This window comes from Chionomys nivalis, chromosome 7, assembly GCF_950005125.1.
Source record: "Chionomys nivalis chromosome 7, mChiNiv1.1, whole genome shotgun sequence".
In the NCBI taxonomy this organism is placed as follows: domain Eukaryota; kingdom Metazoa; phylum Chordata; class Mammalia; order Rodentia; family Cricetidae; genus Chionomys; species Chionomys nivalis.
Window position 1 is genome coordinate 11,728,172 of NC_080092.1, and position 24,305 is coordinate 11,752,476.

The 24,305-nt window shown below is 47.3% G+C and overlaps 1 protein-coding gene across 1 annotated transcript; it reads left to right on the top strand.

Annotated features, from left to right (window-relative positions):
* Positions 1-334: 334 nt before the first annotated feature.
* Positions 335-23,878, top strand: LOC130878800 (prostatic spermine-binding protein-like). Its single transcript, XM_057776926.1, has 7 exons — positions 335-380; positions 3,225-3,305; positions 3,504-3,606; positions 4,593-4,845; positions 20,762-20,888; positions 20,997-21,102; positions 23,407-23,878. The coding sequence occupies exons 1-7, from the start codon at positions 335-337 to the stop codon at positions 23,876-23,878; spliced, it is 1,188 nt and encodes a 395-aa protein (XP_057632909.1).
* The last annotated feature ends 427 nt before the right edge of the window (positions 23,879-24,305 follow it).

The following is a 24,305-nucleotide window of genomic DNA, read 5'->3' on the forward strand; positions in this document are numbered from 1 at the left end:
CCGGAGATCTAGAAGCAAAGGTGTGCACCATACACGTGGCCTCAGGTATTCCTTACTCTGGGTTCCCCATTGCTGGTCTAGACAACACTGAATTGTCCTATACGGGCATTTTCTTGGTGCTGGTATTCCACAGCTAGGCGACAGGATTCTTCTAGGAGTGTTGCAGGCTTCTGAGGATGCCAGGTTATGTCTTCTTGTCAAAGTTCTAAAGATAGGCTTAGAAGCACTGAACATCTGGGTAAAAAAGAAACCATAAAAATTCTGTTCATCCATTTCAGCTTTGAAAATTTTTGAAGGCCGCTTTCCCAAGCATTGTTCATTAGAATCTAGAACCATGGTGAGAGTCAGAAAGGAAAAGCCCAAGGCTGACGTGGAAGATTGTAAGGCTTTGCCCAGAGAGACACTGGCCACTTATCCAGGATGCTTAACAAGCTTTCTAAAGACAGCTGGGGAGGGGAATAGAGAGATGGTTGATCTGTTAAGGGGCGCTTACTGCTCTTGCAGAGAACTGGGGTTTGGTTCCCAGCACACACATGGCAGCTCCCAAACACCTGTCACTATTTCCAGGGATCTGACACCCCCTTCCGGCCTCCAGGGGCTCCTGCAGGTGTATGTCACACTTAGATTCTGTAAGGTAGCTTAGTGGGGGAGAGATGGCAGACAGGAGAACCTTAGCACCAATAGAAAAAGACAAGAATCCTCTTCAGCAACTAGCTGGCCAATAAATGCTTGGGTCTGAAAATGTAACTCCTAACCATCACCCCAGAGTCAGTTCATCTGAACAGAATCAAGGCAAGGCTCCTGCAGTTGTCTATGCAGAGGGCAGCTCAGAACATCTCCTGGGTCATTCCTTTAGCGATGTCTTCCTAGGCAAGCTGTGTGCTCCTCTGTCTGACCCAAGACAAGTGTATGGAGACTTTGGGTTTTCCTAGCTGATGGCTGGAGACACGTATTAAATACTTGGTGGGTCTCTAGTCACAAAACAAAGGAAAAGAGAAACAAAAGAAACAAAAGCCAGAGAAGTGAGGCTGAGATGATGAAGAGCAATCAAGGCAAACTCAGCTCACTGGCAGTTACATAAACATCCAGAGAAGCCCAAGAGAAGGGCCTCTGCAGGGAGACACCGCTCAACAAACCCGCAGCAGCTGAGGATTTCTGCTTACAGAACCTTATCTATGCCCCATAAGAGAACTTCTCTTTGAACCAGAGCAAGGCAACATTAGCGAGTTTCTTAGCAAGTATTTAAGCAGAGAGTACACAGGAAGACGAAGGTACACGGCACCAGGACAGGCGTGCAGGCTCCATGAGAGAGAGCGCCACAATTCGGGGATGCACATATTTGTATCTTCCTCTACTTTTGCTGTTTCTCAGCTTACAGTTCTCTCAAAGTTCTGAATTCACAATATGTTTTAAAGATTAAGCAAAGCAGCTGGGCAGTGGTGGCTCATCTCTTTAATCCTAGCACTTGGGAGGCAGGGGCAGGCGACCTCTGGGAGTTGGAGCCCAGCCTAAAGACCCTGTCTTAAAAAAAAAAAAAAAAAACGACTGGGTGTGACCATGCATGGTTGTAATGCCAGTACAGAGAAAGTGGGGAGACAGGAGGATCCTAGGAGCCCGTTGACAAGCCAGTCTAACTGAACCAGGGAGCTCTAGGCTTAGATAGAGATGGTCTAAAAGCAGGGATAAAGGCCTGGAGAGGTGGCTCAGCAGCTGTTCTTCCCAAGGAGCTGGGCTGGACTCAAACACTAACACAACTGTCTGTAACTCCAGTTCCAGGGGCTCTGCTACCTTCTTCTGGCCTCCAAAAGTGGTACACAGACATGTGTGCAGGCAAAATGATCCATATTCATAAAAATGTTTAAAATTAAAAAGAGGAACATTTCAGGTTTTTAATATCAGCATTTGGGAGATGGGGTAGATCTCTGTGTATCTGAGGCAAACCTAGTCCAGGCCAGCCAGGGTGATAGAAAGACCCTGTCTTCAAGAAATAAAAAAGAGGAGGAGGAAGAGGAAAGGGAGGAGGAGGGGAAAAATAAGAAGACACCTGATGTACACTGATATGTGCACACACATGCATGAACTCCGAATCTACATGCACATACAAGTAACACAGAAACAAAAGACCCTTAAAAGCTCAGGGGTAGAGCACATGCCAAATGTATCTGTGGTTCGGGTTCAATCCCATTAATATAGACAAAGACACAGACACACAGACACACACAACATACAGGAACACAGACACACAGAGGCACACAAACACAGACACAAAGACACACAAACACATAGAAAAAGAGACACACACACAGACACAGAGACACACACAGACACACACAAACACAAGACATACACACACACACACACACACACACACACACCCTGGCCTGGTCTCAGGTGCTGCAGATGGAATGGACAAGAGGGTTCACCCTCCCCTCAGTCTCTGCCTCTAATTGTGGCTCCTGTTACTTCTTGTGTGTCTTTCTATCCCCACAACCTCCGAGTCGCTCAGCATCTGTTCACCATTCCTGTCCCTAAATCCAGTCTATGAGGGAGACCACCTTGGACACCTGAGTGACAGGCCAAGCAGCCAATGACTAAGTGCCCCTTGTTCCTTAAGCAGGGCAGGAGCGTGACTGGTCCCTGACTCTCTGAGGCCATCAGGACCTTGTAGAGGTTCTAGGAAGTCTGACAGACCTGGGGCTGCCTAGGCTTATGGAGGCCTGGGCCTGCTCTGTAGACTTTCTGAGGCCAGTTGTTCCTTCAGCAGAGCTGGTTGAAACCTGCCTGGCAGAGCTGAGGAAGAGCTCCCAGCAAACCTCCCCCACTTGTAATGCCAGGTTCTGACCAGGCGCTCATGAGAGAGAACCCAGAGGTGACAATAGGAATAAATGGCTGTCACTGTCACCAGCCCTGTTGATGTAAGCTGCAGTGCCAAGTCGGCAAACACAGTGTGTCCGGGAGCCTCCCCAGATGGCGTTGAGAACTCCCCCAGGAAGAGCCCCCCACCAGCTCCTTCCTGTCCCTCTGGTGGCCTGTGGCTGCTTCCTTCTGGACAGGGGCCCAAGAGACTCCAGGAGCATATAAGGGGAGGGGAAGGAGGTCCAGGCACGAGATACCCTGGGCAGATTCTCCCAGTCAGGTAAGGCGCATGGCTCCCAGGGGCGGGCATGGCGAAGTCTAGCTGGTTCCCTGACTAGGAGTTAGGTCGTCTTTGCTCTTTCCCTCAGATCTTGAGATGTTCCAGCCGGAGGCCATGCTGCTGTTGGTGATCCTTGCCATGCTGGGGACCCCAGCCTTTTCGGCAAATGGTAAGCCAGCTGTGGGGTGTGCACCTCTCCCTGGTGGTCACCTCATCTCTCTCAACCCCAGAATCCCCGGGACTCTTCCCAGCCTTTGCCACTGACTAAATGAGGTCACAGGACAACCTCCCAGGCTTCAAGGGTGGGAAGACAGGCCCTCCACATGGCTGAGTGGGCTTTCTCCTTGCTGGATTTCTGTCCACACAGATTATCATGGCACAACAACGGGCACACCTTTCTGTACTTCCATACCTGAGGGGAAAAATCTAACAGCAGTTCGCATGTATGTTCGGAATAATGTGATCATGGGGTAAGTATGGGAGGGGTCACGGCCCCTCCTGCTGTGTCCTGTCCCAACTCTTCCAGTTTCAGGAACCCATCTATAAGTACATGGTCTAGAGGGAGAGAGAGTGATAGAGAAAGAGAGAGAGAGAGAGAGGACAGAGAAAGAGACAGAGGCAGAGAAAGTGAGTTATTCTATAGCCGTGTTGGATGGCTGATCAATAATGTCTTCCCACAGAGTTCCCATCTGGCTCCCGGTGACTGGTTAAAGTTATTTGATGTTTAGAGTCAGGGGGCCACTAGACAAACCTTTTTTCTTGTCTCTGTCCCCAAAATCCTCTCTTGATTACAGCCCTGTTATTATAGAATCATTTTTAATCCATTTGATCAACCCATCTTGGTTGATCAAGTTTGGAGATGCACTTGCCTACTCAAGTCAAACACACAGGGTGCTGAGTCCCCACACTTGAAGCAAAATCTAAGCTGTCTGGCTAGAGTCTAAGAGCTGAGGGTCAGAGGGGAACTCTGACTGATTATTAGTGGCATGATATTCTGGAAGCAGAAAACCCAAAGTTAGGCTTTTCATAGTGGGGTTCACCCTCCTTGAGGCCGGAAAGATGAGGATGCCGGTGGAGTCAGTAGGTGGGGCTGGTGAAGTCCCCTAGAGCACGGAAGGCACCTGTTCTTCTGGGTCTGCTGTTGTCTTATAAATTACCGAAATTGAGAAATTTCCAGCTTGGCCAGGGTCAGCTTCTCGTGACAGTAGCTGCTCCGTCTGAAGGTCTCCTGAGCAGGTTCCCAGGTTCTGCTCTGCTTGTGATGTCACTCTGCATGTGGGGGGACTGAGTCCCCAGCAGGCTGAGTAATGACCACAGTGTCTGAGAGTGGCTTTCCAAGTGAGAGACTTGTTTGCGTGTCTCAAGAAGTCAGAAGAGAGCGGGGAGGGGCGCCATGGACCGAGAGACAGGTCACGCCGTGTCTGGATGAGGGTCCTAAGCTTGTCCTCTCTCCTAGTGTCCAGGTGCAGCATGAAGACAGCTGGGGTGATGTAAGTGGCTACGCCGAGGGGACTCCTGTGGTGCTAACTCTGAGCGATGATGAACACGTCCTCTGGGTCTTCGGCACATACAGATTCTTTATTCAGCAAATAGTCCTGTACACCAGCAGGCCACGGGATCAGTATTTTGGGTCCCTCAAAGGTCCCAATGAGTTCTCTGATTACCCTCAAAGTTCCGACCATGTGCTCAAGGGCTTCTGTGGCTTTTATGTGAGGGGTGGGTTAAGGGCCATCAAATTTGTGTGGGGGAGTTTAAGTGGGACGTGCACAGACTAAGGCGCATGGCCACCCACGCTGAAGCGGTCTGTGTCACATACCCCCGCCCCCCCGACTTCCAAACTGAACCCACTAATAAATACAACATCTGCATGAACTCTGTGTCCAGGTGGGATTTGTTCTGAGCAGTCTCTGTGAGCTGAAATGAAGGGTGGGTAGAAGGTCAGGCAAGGATTAGGCTCTGCCTACAATGACCCTAGGCTATAGTCTCCGAGTGCCAGCTCAGACACCACCACTGCGTCCCCTTCTCTGTATGTGGTCCACACTCGGCTGTCCTCTGCTGACTCCACATTGTTCCAGGCTTCTCTGGGTGTTCAGGGGTCCTCGGGGAGGCCAGTAAACATTACTCTCACCAGGCTCTTCTTGGCACTGAGGGTTCAAAAAAAGGGGTATGGCTGGAGGAGCTGGGGGATGGCTCAGTAGGTGAAGAGCTTGCTGTGCAAAAATGAGAACCCAGGTTTGGTTCCCCAGCACCTACCCAAATGTAACCACAGCCATGGTACCTGTTGGAGAGGAGCGGAGACAGGCTGATCCTCGGTGCTCAGTGGCCAGCTAGTCCAGCCAAATCTGCAAGGTCTGGCTTCAATGAAGAGATCTTGGCTCACAAATAAGCCAGGGAGGAACAGAGAAAGACAGTCAAGGTCAATCTCTGGCCTCCACATGCATGTATACATATGTAAATGTGTGCTTTTCCTCACACTTGTGCACACACACAAACATATACATCACATGCACAACGCACAGATATAGACACACATAAAGGGGCCCAGAGTGCTGCTAAGGGTGCTGATAATTTATATCACCTGGTGTGGCAAAGTAGCCCAAGACTATCCACTTGGGTCTCATGCCACAAATGTAGAGATAACTCTTAACAAAATCTCAATACAACTGGTAAACCAGGTTACAAAGAATAGAAATAAACTGTCAAGCAAGACCTGAGCTTCCTTGGCATGTAACTCCAAATAACAACTCAGACTGCCACTGATCTCAGTCTTTAAGTAACAAACAATTCACCAATAGCACAATAGAAGACAAGGCCTGGACCGCAGAGAGTTTATCAGTGAAACAGCCTGATGTTTCCTAGGAATCTCATCAGAAACCATATTTTCAGTGAGAGGACAAGCATTAAACATTTTGTGGCTCCTGGTTTTGTTTGGTCACATTGTAATTCCATGTAAGGCACCTGGAGGGCCACCTATATTCTCATTTATCAATAGAGAAGGGTTTTCACAACCCTTGGATGTAATTTGAGAGTCCTCAAAATGGTATTCATGACTGACATCTAAACTGATGGCATGATTGCTTCATAGTCTGGTTAAGGGGAAGTTTTCACTACAAATATGAGAGAGAACAGCCAGAGGCAACAGGAAGAGTCCAGAGCAAAGAGAGAAAGAGAGGCTGAACCTGGGCAGCAGAGTAGACCTGGACTGGAGAGAAGCAGGAGCAGAGTGGAGAGAGAGAGAGACAGAGAGAGAGACAGAGAGACAGAGAGAGACAGAGAGAGAGAGAGAGAGAGAGAGAGAGAGAGAGAGAGGAGGGGAGATGGAGAGCAAGAAAGATTTGTTACAGCAATGGACAGTCTAATATTCCTTCAATCTCAAAAGCAGACCATAAACCAATTCATGTTTCTGGGAATAATATTATAAGACACTCTAAAAAATAGTCACAGACTATCCAGGCTGTACAAAAACAGGACACAACAGCTGTTGAACTCTCAGAGGTACCCACAGCCCTACTGACAAACCTGTCTGGGTTGGCCAGTAGCCTTTGACATTAGAGAATCTGCAGGCTTTATTTAAATCAGTTGGTTCAGGTGCAGCTACATGCTAGACATATTGAAGAATCTGTGAACCCTTGTAATTCTCCCGTATTTGTTTTTAAATAGAAATCTGGGGGGAGGGCTGGAGAGATGGCTCAGAGGTTAAGAGCATTGCCTGCTCTTCCAAAGGTCCTGAGTTCAATTCCCTGCAACCACATGGTGGCTCACAACCATCTGTAATGGGGTTTGGTGCCCTCTTCTGGCCTGCAGGCATACATACAGACAGAATATTGTATGTATAATAAATAAATAAATAAATAAATAAATATAAAAAAGAAATCTTGAAAATGGAGAATGGTGACAGACCTGAGAGCCATAAATAAAATAATTCAGCCTATGGGCTCTCTACAACCTGGAATGCCTTTGCCTTCTCTGTTACCTAAAGAATGGCCTATTACAGTTACTGATTTAAAAGCCTGTTTCTTCACTATACCTCTACAAGAAAAGGATAGGGATAAATTTATCTTCACGGTACCTACTTGTAATAATTCTCATCCAGTTAAGAGATATCAGTGGAAGATTCTCCCACAGGGAATGTTAAATAGCCCCATGCTATGCAATATTTTATGCAAAAACTACTGGAAATAATTCTTGTACAGTTTCCACAATCTGTAATTTATCACAATCTGAATGATATTTTATTAGCTAATTCAAAGGCAGACACTAGAAAAAACTGTTTGAAGAAGTAAAGGAAGTCTTGCCTTGCTGGGGATTACAAATTGCTGCTCTTTCCTCTTAATTTCCGGGGCTGTGATCCTATGTTAGTTGAAACCAAGGTGAAGGGTGATACAAAATATTAGTAGCCTGCTAAGTAGAGCAGAAGACCTGTAGGTCACACCTTCCTGAGTTTGCTGTTAGAGCAGACATACTGCCTCCTGGATGGGGCTCCTTTCTTATCAGTGACTACTGTCAATAAAGGTTTGTGTGGTGTGGGGTAATTTTATGCAGGTCACATATTTCTGCATTGTATCAGCAGCCAGACTCTCAGGCCACAATAGCAACAGAGGTGGTAAAAGCATCCTCAGACGCTGTCTCCTGAGCTCAGGACATGCTGCTCCTTTCTCTGTAATTAGGAGATCTCCTGAGAAGAGGAGTCAGTTCCAAGCTAGTGACAGAGCTGTGGACATGACTTTAGTCCTGCTATCCCGGAAACAGAATGCTAATGAACTTACACATCAGTTTACCTTGGGGGAAAAAGGTGTTTGGATAATAAACACGGAGTGATCTTCAGGATTTGAACGAACCCCAAGACTCCCTTCTGATATTGCTGTGTGAACTGTGTCTCAATTATTCCCGTGCCTCCATGCTAGTCCAGAGGGAAAGATAGTTTATGTTGGGGCATCGGACCCTGACAGTGTGGGACCATTTTTCTGTAGATTTTGGCTATGAGTACAAGGACTTGACTGACTGAATCGTTTTCACCCCATTGCTTCATGGTATGGGGGAGGTATATGGTTGCCCTATAGGAAAAGTCATGTTTATAACCTGCTAGGAGACTATAGAATGGAGAAATGCCATGATTATACAAGATTTTTACAGAATCGACAGTGACTTATCCAAAGGACACTGTTCCCATAGCTCTGCAAATCGGGTTCTCCAGGTGGAGTGTGTGTGCACACTTCCTGTGGAGAGTCCAATAGCTCTGTCAGCTGTGCAGTCATTGTATAATACTCATGGGCTCACCACACACATCACTGAACCAAATTGTTTCCAGTGCAAATTAGTTCAGACCTCATATCTCCAGCACATTGACACAGCAGGTGAGGAGTTCAGAAAAAGGCAAACTCTCAGAGGGGAAACACCATAAGTAAGGGGGTACTTGTCTCATCGACTTCAGATTGGTAGGAGGAGTACAGAGTGTTAGATTTTTCTTAAGACGAGCCTCTCCCCAGATGCAAATAATTCCAATCAGACCAAATTAGACCGAATAAAAGATGCTCATGTTTAATGTAGTGCTCCCGGGTGGCACCAGGAAAGCATGGAGAGGAAAAGAGAGAGGGAAGGGGAGAGCATGTGAAACCTGGAGACCATGTGTTTATTTTCTGGGGCGCAGCTTAAATAGCCTTTGGGAGTGTTATTGATCTTCCCTGGGGAGGGGGCTTATTCCAAGAGCTGGGGTGAAGCCCCCAGGCAAATAATCTGGACTTTTTGTATAAACGGGTGTTAGGGAGCTGGGGTGATGCTTCCAACCAAACACAGAGTAAGATTTCTGAAACCATTGGCCAGTGTTTTGGGCACAAAATCCTAGCAAAGAACCATGTATCATTGCCAAGGTATATGAGAGGGCAGGTGTAATGGATTATTAAAAATTGCTGCGGATCCCCGAGTAGCTTGCTGTGGGATCCCCAGCGGTGGCAGGCAGTGGGAAGAGGGTCCCAAGAGCAGCCAGTCCCAGGCAGGGGCAGCTCATGAGACCACGCAGCAGATCTCCAAAGGTGGTTGGTCCCCAGCGGAGGCTGGTGAGAGACAGACAGCGAGAGGCAGGCAGATAGGCACACCATGCAGAGTGAGGCTGGATATTTATTTAGTGGTTATGAAAGGGAAGTGAGAGAGGAGAAGAACAGAGAGAGAGAGAGAGAGAGAGAGAGAGAGAGAGAGAGAGAGAGAGAGAGAGGAGACTGAAGCTGCCTCTCCAAGAGGGAGTTGGAAAAGAGAGAGAGACTAAGGCTGCAAGCAGGAAGGAAGACCCACCTGCCTCAGTAGATGGGGTAGGGGTGGGTGTGGCTTGTCTCTTAAAGAGACAGATCATTACATTCCCATCTCTTTTTTTGTAATAAAAAGGTGGAAGGTTAGGCACCACAGGTTAAAGGAATTGGGGTGGCCGATTCCAGACTAAGAAAACATAAATCTCATGTTTTATGGTATGCACTTTTGAATCTCTTACAAAAACACTGTATATGTACTCCAACCCTGCTTTAAAGCATATTAAGCTGTTGTCCACTATTGTCAATTCTTCCGTTAAGCTTCTATTGCAAGCGGCTTCTTTCTTCCACAACTACAAATCTTACCTGTTAAAAGCCAGCACAGTCAAGCTTGGACCCAGCTCTCTAGGCAGATTCTATGCTGTAGTTATAACCTCCCAACGGCCACACTCCTAAAGAAAAATGACTCTCCCTCCCTCAACTTTTACCAATTGCCAATAGCTCTTCATCTAGGGGTGGGGTTCTGGGAGCCGCTCTCCCATCCCTGGAATGTTGATTGGCTTGATCTTATAGACGTCTTGTGCAGACAACCACAGCTGCTGTAAATTAGTCTGTGCAACCATCACATCCTGTTTGCAATGCAGTACTTCACAGTGTTCCTCCCCACCCTCCAGTTCTGTCTTTCTTCCGTACTGCTCTTATGTGATGGCCCCTGAGTCTTGGATGGGGACGAGGTGGCTGTAGGTGGCTGTGATGGTCCCTGACTGAGTCTTGGATGGGAGGAGGTGGTTGTAGGTGACCAAGCACTCACAACCACCAGTTCTTAGCATTTTGACCAGAATTTTGCCCATTGCAAAACGAAACTTCTCTGACCAAGGTTGAGAGCCACACAAATCTATGGAAATAAACGTAAATATTTAGAAGGTAGTTTCCTGGTTATGGTGGTATACATCTTTAATCTCAGCACTTAGTACGTACTGGCAGGAAGATCTCTGTGAGTCCAAGGCTGGCTGATGTACATAGTAACTTCCAAGTCAATGAGAACTTCACAGTAAGACCTTGTCTAAAAATAAAATAAAACAAAATAAAATAATAAAGCAGTGTCATTTAGCAAAACACCAGCTGTTTCCCCCAACGGACTATGATCTCTTCAGTCATGAGATTGTCATCAAGTTTAGAGTACCAAATATAAAGTCCCTCCAGTGGAACAGGCTTCAAATCTAATCAGAAGACGATTGGTTAGCCCTGTAACCTACGCCACTATTGCACCAGTGAGCACAACTTGCCTAGCACGTAGGAATTAGTCGTTAGTCAGTGTTCTATTGCTGTGAAGAGACACCATGGCCATGGCAACTCTTATAAAAGAAAGCATTTGGTTGGGGTTTGCTTAACGTTTCAGAGGGTTAGTCCATTATCATCATGGTGGGGAACATGACAGCATTCAGGCAGACATGGTACTGAAGAGGTAGCTGAGAGTTCTACATCTGGATCCACAGGCAGCAGGAAGAGAGAGCTCCTGGGCCTGGGGTGGGCTCTTGATCCATCAAAGCTCCCTCCCTCAATGACACACTTCCTCCAACAAGGCCACACCCACACCAGTAAGCCACACCTCCTAATCCTTCTCACTGTAGGGCTGCTCCCTGATGACTAAGAATTGAAATATATGAGCCTATGGGGGCCATTCTTATTCAAACTACTACAGTATTGTAGCATGCAGGATCCAGTGTTGGGCGGGACTGCCGATAGCTCTTCTTTCCCAAAGCCCAAAGAGTACCCTCCAGGACTTGGAAAGTTAGCCAGCAGAGGATTTCCTGATTAGTTTGTAGTTGTCAAAATAGCTTCTGACACCTGAGCATACAAGATGACTCTTGCACTTGAATGGCGCTGTCTGTCTGGTGCCACTCATGTACAGAGACTTACAAATGACCTGTTCACGGAAGCAGGAAAGGTACCAGCCTATACATTTATTGAGATTGTAGAAGCACATTGGTATGTGTCTAGTTCGGGTTTCTATTGCTGTGATGAAACACCATGGCAAAAAAGTAAGCCAGGGAGGAAAGGGTTTATTTGGTTCACACTTCAGCATTGCTGTTCATCACTGAAGGAAGTCAGGACAGGAACTCAAACAGGGCAGGATCCCGGAGGCAGGAACTGATGCAGAGGCCATGGAAGGGAGCTGCTTACTGGCTTGTTTCTTCTGGCTTGCTCAGCATACCTTCTTATAGAACCCAGGACCAGCAGCCCAGGGATGGCACCAATCACCATGGCCTGGGCCTTACCCAGCTAATCACTAAATGAGAAAATGCCTTACGGCCGGATCTCATTGAGGCATTTCCTCAACTGAGGCTCCTTCCTCTGATGGCTCCAGCTTGTGTCAAGTTGACAAAACCAGCCAGTACAGTGTGTTAAAATTATATCAGGAGAATCAGCCCCAAGAATTTATGAGACACACGAGCCCAAGGAAAGGGTACAATTCCCTCATGTAAAGAGATGGGCATCTAGCATCTAATTGCTGACAATGAAGCCACTGTCCCTTGTGAATTTTTTGTTATTCAATAAATATTGACACTGTGGAAACACACAAACATATTTGTACTGGTGACCTAGCATATTTATGACATCTGTGACCCCAATTCTATCTCCAGGATACTGACAAGAGTTTTGGGGTTTAAATAGAGAAGAAATGGGGAACTGGAGAGATGGGTCAGTGGTTAAAAGTGCTTGCTGTACAACCACGAGGACATGAGTTCATATCCTAGCCCCAATATAACAAGCTGGGCATGGTCTCACGGTGTCTGCAACCCCAGTGCTATTGGGGGCAGACACAGGAGGATCACTTGGACTTATTGGCTGCCAATTTAGCTGGACAAACTGGAGCTCCAGGTTCAAGGACAGGCTCTGCCTCACTGGATAAAGGAGAGGAGTGACAGAGGAGGGTACCTGATGTCTTTGTCTGGCCTCTGCAGGCACACACATGTATGCACAGACCACATACATGAAACATACATGCACACACACAAGAATGGAGGCAAAGGGCAAGAGGGATGCATAATAGAGCAACCCTGGTCTAGGTGTGGTCTTGCCTGTTGTTACCTCAGCTGTATGCTGCAGGGTGCAACATCATCATTGCCCTTCTCTTGGATTCCAGTGGGACTAAAACTTCAGAGAACACTGGAATCCAAGGTGATTGCACAGTCAGGACGATGACTAGAGAACCTGAGAAGCTTTGCCAGCAATGGGACACTGTAAAAACGGAGAAGAGGTCCAATCACTCTTGTTCCAGTATCCGTGGAGAAAGCTGGGTACCACTGGCTTCTAGATAGAAACTCACTGACTGGTTCATGTGCCAATGTGCAGAAGTAAGCAGGTGACTAGACGCCAAGGTGACAGGCATAAAATGAAAGCAGAGATGTGAGGACAGAAGTGAGGACACTTCTTAGCAAGAGCAACTCGTAAGAGACTGCTTCAACAGGATGAGTGTGCAGACATTGGCTACCAGAGCTGTGGATGCTATGCTACACCATCCCTCCCGGACCCAGAGCCACCCTGGCTACTGTGCCCTCAACCCCCACACCAGCACCAGAGAGCCTTCCTTGGTCGACCACATTAAGCCTCGGGGCTTATAGACTGTATGAGCACACTTTCTTCTTCTCGCTCCTCCACAAATTCCGTCTGGGGAGGGAAAACCGAGAAAGAGGAGACATAGCAGGCTATCTTTGTGCATTGTCAGCATCAGGCTGGAAAAATTCGGGAGCTTTCTGGACTGGATCTGGCTTTTCCTGGAAGCTTTGGTGACAGAAGAGGGAAGTGAATGAGGGATTGCCTGCTGGTGAGTAGAGTCTATAGAGTTCTGGCTTCTGCTGGGAAAACAGTGATGAGACCAAGGAACTCATAAAAGAGACCCACAAGCAAGACAGTGGTGGTGCGTGTCAACTCTGTGAGTTCAAGGCTAGCCTGGCTTACAGAGCAAGTTCTAGGACAGTCAGGGCTACACAGGGAAGCCCTGTCTAAAACCACCCACCAATCGGGGGGAGGGAGGGAGAAAGAGAGACCCACAGCTGTACAGAGATGTAACAGAGTAAGAGTGCACGCTGGGCTCCTTGGCCCTTGTGATCATCAAAAGAATTCAGACAAGACACACAGAGCACACTGGAGAGGAGACAGCTAGGGTTTATTACAGTGTAAAGCGGAGGGCTGAAGAGTGGACAATGGCCTAAGGGATCGTTGTCTTGGTCAGGCTCCACACGATTTCTAAAATGTGTTTCCCAAGGGGCTTTTTCCTGTGTGGATGGTTGACAGGTCTATGTGGATGATGGCATTAGGAGGGTGATGGTTATCCTGGTATAGTAATCAGGAATGGTTACCCGAAGCCTGGTCTAGATAACTATCTAGCTATGAGGCTCTGACGAGTTCAGGATGTCTCAGCTCCTCCCGTGGCCAGAGATAGGACTTGTGTGACCAGGGTCCTGTGTTCCAGTTTTATAAACTGTTGGTTTTACAAGCTGTTGACTATGAGAGCCGAGTCCAGCCCAAATGTCTTCCATTCCTGCCAACATATCACTAGCTATCTAATAATCTCCCCCTTGAGAGTTGAGACCCTGAAGTCATTCAGGAGGTGTTGAGTCAGTCTGGTTACCTCGTGCTGAGATGGGGTATATTATCTTCACTCTTGTCTACTTTCCAGCCTCAGTGTACAATCAAGGTATCCAGATGCCCAGTGCTAGGTTGCCACGGAACCATCTGAGGGTGGGTCAGCTGTAAGGGAGAGCTGAGGCAGCAATACAACACACAAAGTCTAGAGACTAATAGAATTAGTGCTAAGATTATAATAAGTCTAAGCTATTTTCCCTATGAAATCTGTAGAGCTAATTCCGAGGCTGCTTACCAAAACACATGGTAGTGTCTGGGTTGGTTTGAATCTGGTTTTGTAGGTCATGTAAAGCAGATGGGAGTGGAATTGTCAGGGTTGTAGACACAGCATTCAATCTTGACAGTAGTACAAGGGCCTCCACTGATGCCCCAAGTGTACAGTTTTATATGACTGCTTTTCTCGTCATATTTTCTCATCATTGCATGACTTTGGGACCAGGAAGAGAGGTTGGATTGTGTTGTAGCTGACAAGCAGGTGGAGAAGAGTTCTGGAGAGAGGTGCTATGCCTTCCCTTCAGCTGTGAGAGCACTGAAAGAATTGACCCCACAGACAGCCAGCCCCCTTCTGATGGAAACAGCATTCTATTCAGTGTGTTCCAGAGATGCTTGCTGACTAGGATGGATCTCTCATGACTTCCCTCAAACATTGCACGCCAGAATAGTTTGCTACCAAATGGGCCATGAAGAAGAGACTGTTTTGAGTAGCTCCTAATGGCACCCCAGGAATCCCAGGCTGCGAGAATGGACTGATTGAAACCCTAATGCTAGCCAGAGTTAGAATCTACCAGAAAATAATTTCACACTATTCTGATAACACATGAGACATAGTCTTTTATGGACAGGACTAACTCTGACTAACACTTTGATTATGCACACAGCTTGCTCTCTATTTAGACCTAAAACTCATGGCAGGATCCTGAAGATGGACTTGGGGGTTGGGGTACCCTCCTTCTGTTCCTCATCCCAATGGGACCACACTGACTACATCCCTCTTCTCTGATTTTCAATATTACTTTTTGCTTTAATCCATTGAGAATGGATGGCATAGTTTGTTGGAACAGATAGATTCAAAGTCACTTCAAGCTCTCTCGGTATATTCAGAGAGTCTCAACATACCGAATGACATCCTCGAGTCCTGTAGATATAATAAAGATGGGAAGTAAGTGATTGTCCCCACAGAAAACTCAGCCTGGAAAGAAGGGGCATGGTAACTTGGGACAGCAGCTGGACTTTTTCCTGTTGCCCCTTGCACCCAAGCAACTCTGGATGACATCTGTCAGTCCACTCTGGAGGTAACCAAGGCCAGAGATTAGTACCACAGAGCCATTTGCTCCCATAGGGGGCGGTCCAAATTAGTCTCAGCCCAAGGACGAGCAGCAAACCCTTCTGAGGGATGGTCCTGTTTGATATAATCCAGGAGAGAGCCATGCTGGGTATTGAACACGTCTGGAAGGCATGGACTGAGTGTGGTTTGTTGCTCCTTGTGTAAGGAGGTTGGCTGACTCAAATGGGCTTTTGTGCCCATCATCTATCCGTATTCATTCTGAATTTGAAGGTACTTATACTGATCGCCAGAACCACCTCTCTAATAGTTGGGACAGTACTATTGGAAAGGGAGGGCTTAGCCCACCCGAAGGCTGTCTCTCATGACCATTGAAAAATTCTTTCCACACAAAAGTACAGAGAAAGGGTCGTCTGAAGAGGAGCTGGCCCTGAGGGTCCTCTTCATAACTGTTAGTGTGCGCCTATTCTTCTGGTGGACAATCAAGCTTGTCTTTTTTATCTGCAGGGAGATCTCTGTAACATGTTGTTGGAGAGAGGGCCTGCTTTTCATCCCAGTCTCCCAGCTAGGTTACACCCGAAATAATCACACAGAAACTGTATTCATTTAAACACTGCCTGGCCCATTAGCTCTAACTTCTTATTGGCTAACTCTTACATATTAGTTTAATCCATCTCCATTAATGTATATTGCCACAGGGCTGTGGCTTTCTGGCACGATTCTAACCAGCGTCCATCTCAGGCAGGAGATCCATTACTTCTTGACTCTTCCCTTCTTCCTCCCAGCATTCAGTTCTGTCTACTCCGCCTACCTAAGTTCTGCCCTATCAGGCTAAGCAGTTTCTTTATCCAACCAATGAAAGCAACACATAAACAGAAGGACCTACTACACCAGTAACCCATATTCTTGTCAGAATCGAGAGTCTAGAGACAACTTGACTTGAAGAACTCCTGTGTTATTAGGAACTGCCATGGGTATATGAAAGGGACTCCATGGGCCAGTGAGAATGCTCAGTGGGTCACAGCGCTTGCCACAAAAGCCTGACAACCCGAGTTCAATCTTCCATACCTATGTAAAGGTGGAAGGTGAGAACCAGCTCCATAAAGGTGGCCTCTGACCTCCACAGGCACAATATGGCATACACCCTTCACACATATATTGTACAGACACACAATAATAGTGTACTCTTTGTTTTACATTTACTGTGTGTGTGGTGTTCATGTGTATGAGTGCCTTATTTATTTATTGCTGCTTTGTTTCTTGAGACAGCGTCTCACTATGTTGTTCTGGTTGGCCTGAAGCTCACTCTGTAGCCCAGGCTGGTCTCAAACTCGCAGAGATCTGCCTGCCACTGCCTCCAGAGTGTTGGGATTAAAATATGTATATATATTATATATATACATATATATATAATGTATACATGTATGTATGCACGTCATGTATGTGGTGCCTGGGGCTTGTAGACGCCAGGAGAGGGCATTGGATCCCCTGGAACTGGCCTTACAGATGGTTGTGGGCCACTCTGTGGGTGCTGAGAACCTAACTAAGGCTATAAGAGCAGCCAGTGCTCTTAAACACTGAGTCTTCTCTCCAGTCCCATATACATGGCTTTTCCATGCATTGGGGGAACATATGCATGTTTGGGTGTGCATGCATGCATGCGTGTGTGTGTGTGTGTGAGTGTGTGTGTGTGTTTGTGTGCATGTGGGAGCCCAAGGTGGATGCTGGGGATCATCATTGATTGCTCTTCCTCCTTTTTCATTGAGACAGAACTTTCAATCAAACCCAGAGGTCACTGCTAATATGACTGGCTTGTTCTGGGCATCCTGTCTGCCTGCTGGGACTGAAATTACAGATAGACCCATTAGAGCCGCCTGGCATTTATGTGGGTTGCTGGGGATCTGAACTCTGGCCCTCATAGTTGTCAACAAGCCTTCTAACTTCTAAGTCATCTCCTAAGCCACATATATATGTGTGTGTGTGTGTGTGTATGTATATATATTTTAAGAGAAGAAAAAGGGAACTCATAAAGCACTTCAGAAATGCAAGGAGTTCTTGTGTGCAAGAAGAACTAGGACCAATGTGAAGTGTAAGGAGGGATGGTGGTAATATTCTTCTCTCCAGGTAATATTCCTCTCATGTAGTAATATTGTTCACCCTAGCAAAGTCTTTTGATGGATAATTTTAGGTTGTTATTAGCGTGTTTGATCTATCCAGAGGACCGGGTCTCCAAAAAGAATGACAATAATGTCTAATTCCCAGAGACTTCATGAGAGACTGAGTGATCTAGGACACAAAGGGATGAGCCCCATTTGAAGAGATCTTGTGGCCTTCAATGAAGGAGCAGTCCCCTAAAGGTCAACCTCTCAATTCTGCATTGTTGGCTAAAGTGTATCCAATCTTGTTACCTACAGCACAGACTCCATCCTGAACTCCTCAGCGCCATGGGAAGTCAACCAACCGCCTACTGTGACATTGACACATGGTTCATGGGAGGTAGGTAGGGCTTAGCTGGCTCCAGCAGGAGAGAGTGAGAGTGGCCATGTTTTCAGTGAGTTAGTGTGTTCCTGTGTTTGTACACACGTGCCTATGGGTGTGCACAAAGCATTGGTGTCTCTCCCAGTCACTCTCTCCTTTTTTATTTTGTCTGTTTGTCCTGTTTAGTGTGTATGTGTGGGCCAAGCATGTGTGTACAATCTATTGATTTGTCTCCTAATCCTTTTTTATGGTATAGCAGGTTTGTGGATCTAACTCCTTACTCCCTCCAGCAACTCGGCCAAAATCAACTTCCCAGTTTGAATAAAATTAACCCTGGGGGTAAACAAGTGGCTCACTGACTCCTGCATCTGAGATGCAGGGAGCTGTCCCAGGGTCTGTGCCATCAGTTTTGGTTGGCTATAAATGCATACTGATGAATTTGTGAAGGAGAAGAGCTTTTGTTTTTGCCCATGTACAATACTCTAATTGTTCACTTTCTAGTTTGCACAGTTGCTGGTGAACTTGGTTTCTGTTGCACAACTGGCAACAATTGTTAAAGAAGGCACATTTGAGATGCTCATCATTTTGAATGATGGCTCCACTCAGCCATTGAAACGGTTGTTTGCTGTGTGACCAGGAAGTCCAGATTTTGCTTGGCAGAGCACGCCTTCTGTTTGCTCTTCGGTGCACCTGGTTTGGCATTTTGGTTTAATAGTTGTCTCTACATTGATTGTATCAAGCTCATCTGGATTCACCCTTCTGGAACATAAGCTGATATGAGATAAATTATCACTGCTATCAGAGGCTTAGGCAGCCATGGGGGTTGCTTGTGTTGTTAGGTGAAGATCCTTAGAAAATTTGCCTCTTTGGGAGATGACTCATTTGGGAAAAAGTCTGCTGTGCAAGCAGGAGGACCCAATTTTGAATTCCCACATAAAAGCTGCTCAGGGAAGCCTGCTGCTGTAACCCCAAAACCAGGGGGTAAGGGCACACAGGTAAATCCATGGAGTTTATTGAAGGACCCCCAACACACACACACACACACACACACACACACCTGTTTTTGATTCTGAGACAATTTTTTTTTTGTGTAGCCCTGGCTGTCCTGGAACTTCCTCTGTAGACCAGACTGGCCTTGAACTCAGAGATCCGCCTGCCTCTGCCTCTCCAGTGCTGAGATTTAAGGCGTGCACCACCACACATTCTTTTCTTCAAACTCATTATTTCTATCACAGTCCTTTAAAGCAAGAACAAATCAGACAGACCTTATCGGTCCCTCCCCGTTGAGCAGAAGGCCACCTTTGCTGCTTACTGAACAGCAGATTGAAACAAGGGAGGGAAAAGGCGGGTGAAATTTTTTCTTAATACCATGTCACGTGGTGGTGGCGCACACCTTTGATCCCAGCACTTGGAAGGCAGAGACAGGCAAATTTCTGAGTTTGAGACCATGCTGGACTACATAGATTGAGTTCCAGGACAGACAGGGCTATACAAAAAAAAACCCTTTTTTGGAAAACAAACAAACAAACAAACAAACAAAAATAATTGTTACCAGACTTTTATTTTAACAAGGGAAGAAATTTCTCTACTGGCCCCTACTGACCAAGAAGAGCACAAAAAACAAACAAACAAAAGCAGCAAACATATGTTAGCAACCTGGGTCCACATGTTGCTTCCAACATTTATGGTGGAGATTTGTTATCTTCTAGGTTGCCTTCAATCTGCTGCTCTCGGCAGGTTAGAACACAAACACACATACATCGTTCTGGGTCAGGCGATGAAAGGGCATATGGGAAACTGAGCACCTGGTGTGAGCGTCAGAAAAAAGCAGCTGATTTTGGAGGGGTCATTGCAGAAGACGGGCATTGTTCCTGCGATACGCAGAGCTGTTCTTCTGAAGGCCTTCTACAGCCTTTGGCATGACTTTGGTCACGACTCGTTCTTGGCAAACCAGGATGTCTTGGGTTATCGAGTAGCTCAAACAGTGCACAATAAGGGCCGAGATTGCAAAGGCAACGCATTCCTTCAAGACACACATAGATCAAATCAGTGGCTCTTCTGTGAGGAACTTGCCTGGCTGTAAACACAGCTTTTGAGTTGGCAATCACTTCCCCAACTTCCCCCTTATTCTAAGTCTGTCTCATCAGGAGGATGAGGAGGAAGAGGAGGAGAAAGAAGAAAGAAACTCTTCTCCATCATCCTGGCCCTCCTCTCTTTCATTTTCCTCTGATAAACACTCTCCCCTGCTGATTGACAGTTCCTAACCTGTATGCGTTCCTTCTTACTTCCCTTGCTGTGTCTGACTTAGCCCTTTAAAACTATTTGCTCAGTTTAGATTGTAAAACTTGATTACATGGGAGTCCCAGGCACGGTAGATTGGTTACATTGTTTTCTTAAAGTCAAAATAAATTTAAACACGTTAAGTACACAGTAGTAGCATACTGCGTACATAGTTTTAAATGGTGCAAAGCATATGAACATCTTGCTTTACAGGGTTTGGCATAAGTCCAGCTTCTGAAGGCCAGCTGACAAAGCATTTCCAGAAACCATTCTCACAGCCACTATGACTGAGTGGCATCAGGGTATAAAGGGACTAGCCAAGGGGCTCAGACCACACAGCACAGGTAAGGAAGGAGCAGCAGCCCAGCTTGGTGCAGGAGGAGAGGCCAGAGGGGAAGGGAGGATGGGTTGAGCCAGATAGAGACTGACCCATGAGGGATGAATGGAGAGGTTTGGAACACGGGGCTTCTCCAGGAGAAGCTTTAGACTTTGGGGAGCCCAGTGTAAGGTGACATCATGGGGAGCTTAGTTAGAATGCTAGCACACTGGCATTGGGGGCTCTCAGTGTGGGCATGTGGGTGAAACCGTCTTTGGGTTCTTCTGAAACCTTTGGAGCCTATGGGAAAAGAGGGTTCCCAAATGTCCCATTGTCTCAGTCTGGGTGTTGGGATCCCTTAGATCTGATGTCTTTTTCCTCAGAGCCTTTTTGAAGACTTGCCATCTCCCTGTGACTTCCAAGCCCCAGGCTTGTGCCCCAAACCCTCAGGAGCCATGCTGCTGCTGCTGACCTTGGCCCTCCTTGCTGGCCCCACCTGCAGAGCCCAGAGTGAGTACCTGAGCCTCCTTTGTGGCCTTTACCTCCTCCATCCCGTCCTAGGCATAAGGGCCTCTGAGTGAGGGAGTGACCCTGCGTCTTCTGCCTCACTTTCTCCAGACATACTGGGCAGAAAAGTTGGCACCTATTTCTACATTCGTGGTGAAGATCAGGGTGAAATCAAGGTCATCCGGGTCTACTTAACAATAGCAAAGTGCATCATGGGGTGAGTAGCTTCCAACTCCTGGCTCCCGCACTCCCTAGTTGTGCCTGCTCCTGTGGATGGTCTAGATCCCTAGCCTGAACTAGCCTACACAGAGCTGGGATGCTCAGGCTTGAGTTAGACTGGACAGTCATCAGGGAGGCAGGCAGAGTCACTCTGCCACTCTAGACCTCTGCTCTGCTTCAGAGAGCCCAGCCATTCCCCAGGGACAGGCCAGATCGTGACTGTCCTCCCCAGTGTCTACCTCATGAGCTCTGTTGTTCTCCTTTATGCCGCCATGGCCTTGCGTTTCTGGTGCCAAGCTTGGTAAATGGAAGCACAGTGCCCAAGGTTAACAGAATTTCAGATGAACAATGAATATTCTTTTAGTATGTCTCCTATGCAACACTGAGGTCATCTCAATCCTTAAGAAATCCGTGTTGGGTGACGTGGAGAAGGCTGGGCAGATAAAGTATTTGCTGTGCACATATGAGACCCTCAGTTTGAGTCCCCAGAACCCACATGGAAGCTGAGAGCAGCCACATGTACATTTCAGACATACAGCAGACAGACAGACACACACCACACACACACAAGGACAAGCACACATGCTCTCTCCTCCCTTGTATATACAATCCAGTTTGGAAAATATCTATAAACGGTGCTAGGGGCTGAAGCTGAGACATACCGCTATGCTTGTCTGCAGCCATCACTTTCCCGAGACAGGACCTCACTCTGTATCCCAGGCCGACCTTAAGCTTAGAGTCCTCCAGCCTCGTCCTCACAACTGCGGGAGAGCATGTGGCTTTCCTTTAGAAATGCGCTATTGCCCAGCACTTGGGAGGCAGAGGCAGGTGAATCTCTGTGAGTTCGAGACCAGCCTGGTCTACAAGAGCTAGTTCCAGGACAGGCTCCAAAGCCACAGAGAAACCCTGTCTCGAAAAACCAAAAAAAAAAAAAAAAAAAAAGAAAAAAAAAAAGAAATGCGCTATTGGAGCCTGGGCTGGTGGTCCAGTCCTGTGATTCCAGCTCCCCGGATGCTGATGCTAGAGAATATCAAACGTGAGGGCAGGTGGTGCTGCAGAGCCCCCTCGGGCTCAACCTGGACGACTTCATAAATCCTGTCTGAATAGAAAGCAAAGAGAGGGTTGGAGCCCAGCATGGTGGCTCATGTCAGTAACGTCAGAACTCAGGAGGCTGATGCAGGAGGATTCCACTGTGAAGAAATTCAAGGAAATCCTGGCTACACAGTGAGATTCTGTTTCAAATAAAATAAAAAGGCAAAAAAGAGAGCAAGCTTAGGGGCTTGCCTAGCACATATGTGACCCTGGGTTCAGTCTCCAGGACCGCTAAAGAAGGAAGGGCTGGCAAGATGGCTCTGGCAGGGAAAGGTGCGGGCTGGCCAAGTTGGCCTGAGTTTGAGTCATGGAACCCACATAGTGGAAGGAGAGAACAAAATCCCAATGGTTCTCCTCTCCCTTCACTAAGACCTTGGCATATGCTACATGAATACACACACATAAATACACACATACACACATATGCACAAAATAAATAATAAATCAATGTCAAAAATAATCAAATAAACCATGTAGCATAAAATATACTCACACTGAAAGTTACGACTATTGAAATTCTGATTGAACTGGATAGCCTTCCTGCATTTTTTTATTATTATTTTTTTAAGACAGGGTTTTTCTGTAGCTTTGGAGCCTGTGCTAGAACTAGCTCTGTAGATCAGGCTGGCCTTGAACTCACAGAGATCCACCTGCCTCTGCCTCCCTAGTACTGGGATTAAAGGCATGTGCCAGCACTGCCAGCTCCTTCCTGCATTTTATATGGAGTCTGCTTGGATACACACCTCATCTTGCACTAGAAGGAAGAAGCTGGCATTAGCAATAGTCTAGAAGACTTGGGGGAGGGTCATCTTTCTGCTTTGCATCACAGAGCATCTTCCAGGGCCCTCCTGTTCCCATCTGACAACACAAGGAGAGACCTGTCTCTCTGGTCTCTGCCTATGAGTCCATCTCTGCTGTGCTGACCTTAGCGGAGGGGCTCTTACCATGACTTCTATCTCATTTGGGGCAGACAGGGGAGGAGGCTCCAGAGGGGTAACTGTGAGTTGGGCAGACCCTGCAAAGGAGTCAGGCTTAGGGCTAGCTGCCCTGGCACAGATGCCTGAGTGGAGGGACGAGTCTAGAAGAGATGGTAGGGAGAACTCCAGGTTGCCATATCAGAGCCGGGCACTTCTGGAGACGGAACCAGGACAGGGCTGGTTTTGAGGAAGAGCAGGCATTCCTGAGGGTGCGCTGATTGGTTTCCCTCCAGCATCCAGCTACAGTTCGGCAGTCACTGGAGTGATGTCTATGGAAGCAACTCATTGAATTATAAAGACTTTCAGCTGAAGGATGGAGAGCACGTGATAAAGGTGCATGGCAAAGAGGCAAACTGCCTGTGTTCCCTGACCTTCACCACCAACCAGGGGACCGAGTTTACCTTCGGTTTTAACAGAGGCAAACCATTTGATGACAGTGGAGGTCCAGACAAGCATCTAGTGACTGTCAATGGCATGTATACACCACATATCTGCATCCGGGGGATGGGCTTCAAATGGATACATGGTCCCCAGGATGTGGGCTCCACGCAACTTCCAGGAAAACCAAAGACCAGCCTTGACACTCCGAAAGCTGACAAAGACAAGGACAAAGATGACGACGATGATGATGATGACGACGACAACGATGGTGAGAACAGTGATGACGAGGAGGAAGAGGAGGAGGAGGAGGAGGATGAGCAGTAGTAGGGTGCTCAGAGCTCAGTCCTGCATCCTCACACTGCACCTCCTCTTGGCCAAGCTCGCCCACCTGGAGGGACCAGTATACCAGGTGACCCTGGGCAGGAAGAAGCAAAGCCCACACGCCCTGTATCTCTGTGTCCAATAAACTCTGTGCATCTATGTGAGCCTGACTGGTCCTTGTCACCAAATGGGATGGGTTTGAGGTCCCCCAAAGCCTCCTTTTCCTCCCCAAGTTTTGGACCTACACCTGTGCACTGAGTTAGGATTGCACAGGAAGCCCCTTTGTCAACTCAGCAGGACTGAGGTCCCAGATGAGGGCAGCATCCAGCCGCTACACTGAGCCTGCAAGGAGAGCACAGTGTGTGCTGACCAGATGGTGGGGACTGGTTTTGCTGTGCTCCCATTTAACTATTTTTGAGCAGGTGCTCCT

What these genes read in the sequence shown, in the direction of transcription:
- LOC130878800 (XM_057776926.1), top strand. Translation starts at nt 335, where the DNA reads ATGGTGAGAGTCAGAAAGGAAAAGCCCAAGGCTGACGTGGAAGATT. An exon ending in CAAGGCTGACGTGGAAGATT is followed by an intron (nt 381 to 3,224) that starts GTAAGGCTTTGC and finishes TCTTTCCCTCAG; the next exon opens with ATCTTGAGATGTTCCAGCCG. An exon ending in ATAGCAAAGTGCATCATGGG is followed by an intron (nt 21,103 to 23,406) that starts GTGAGTAGCTTC and finishes GTTTCCCTCCAG; the next exon opens with CATCCAGCTACAGTTCGGCA.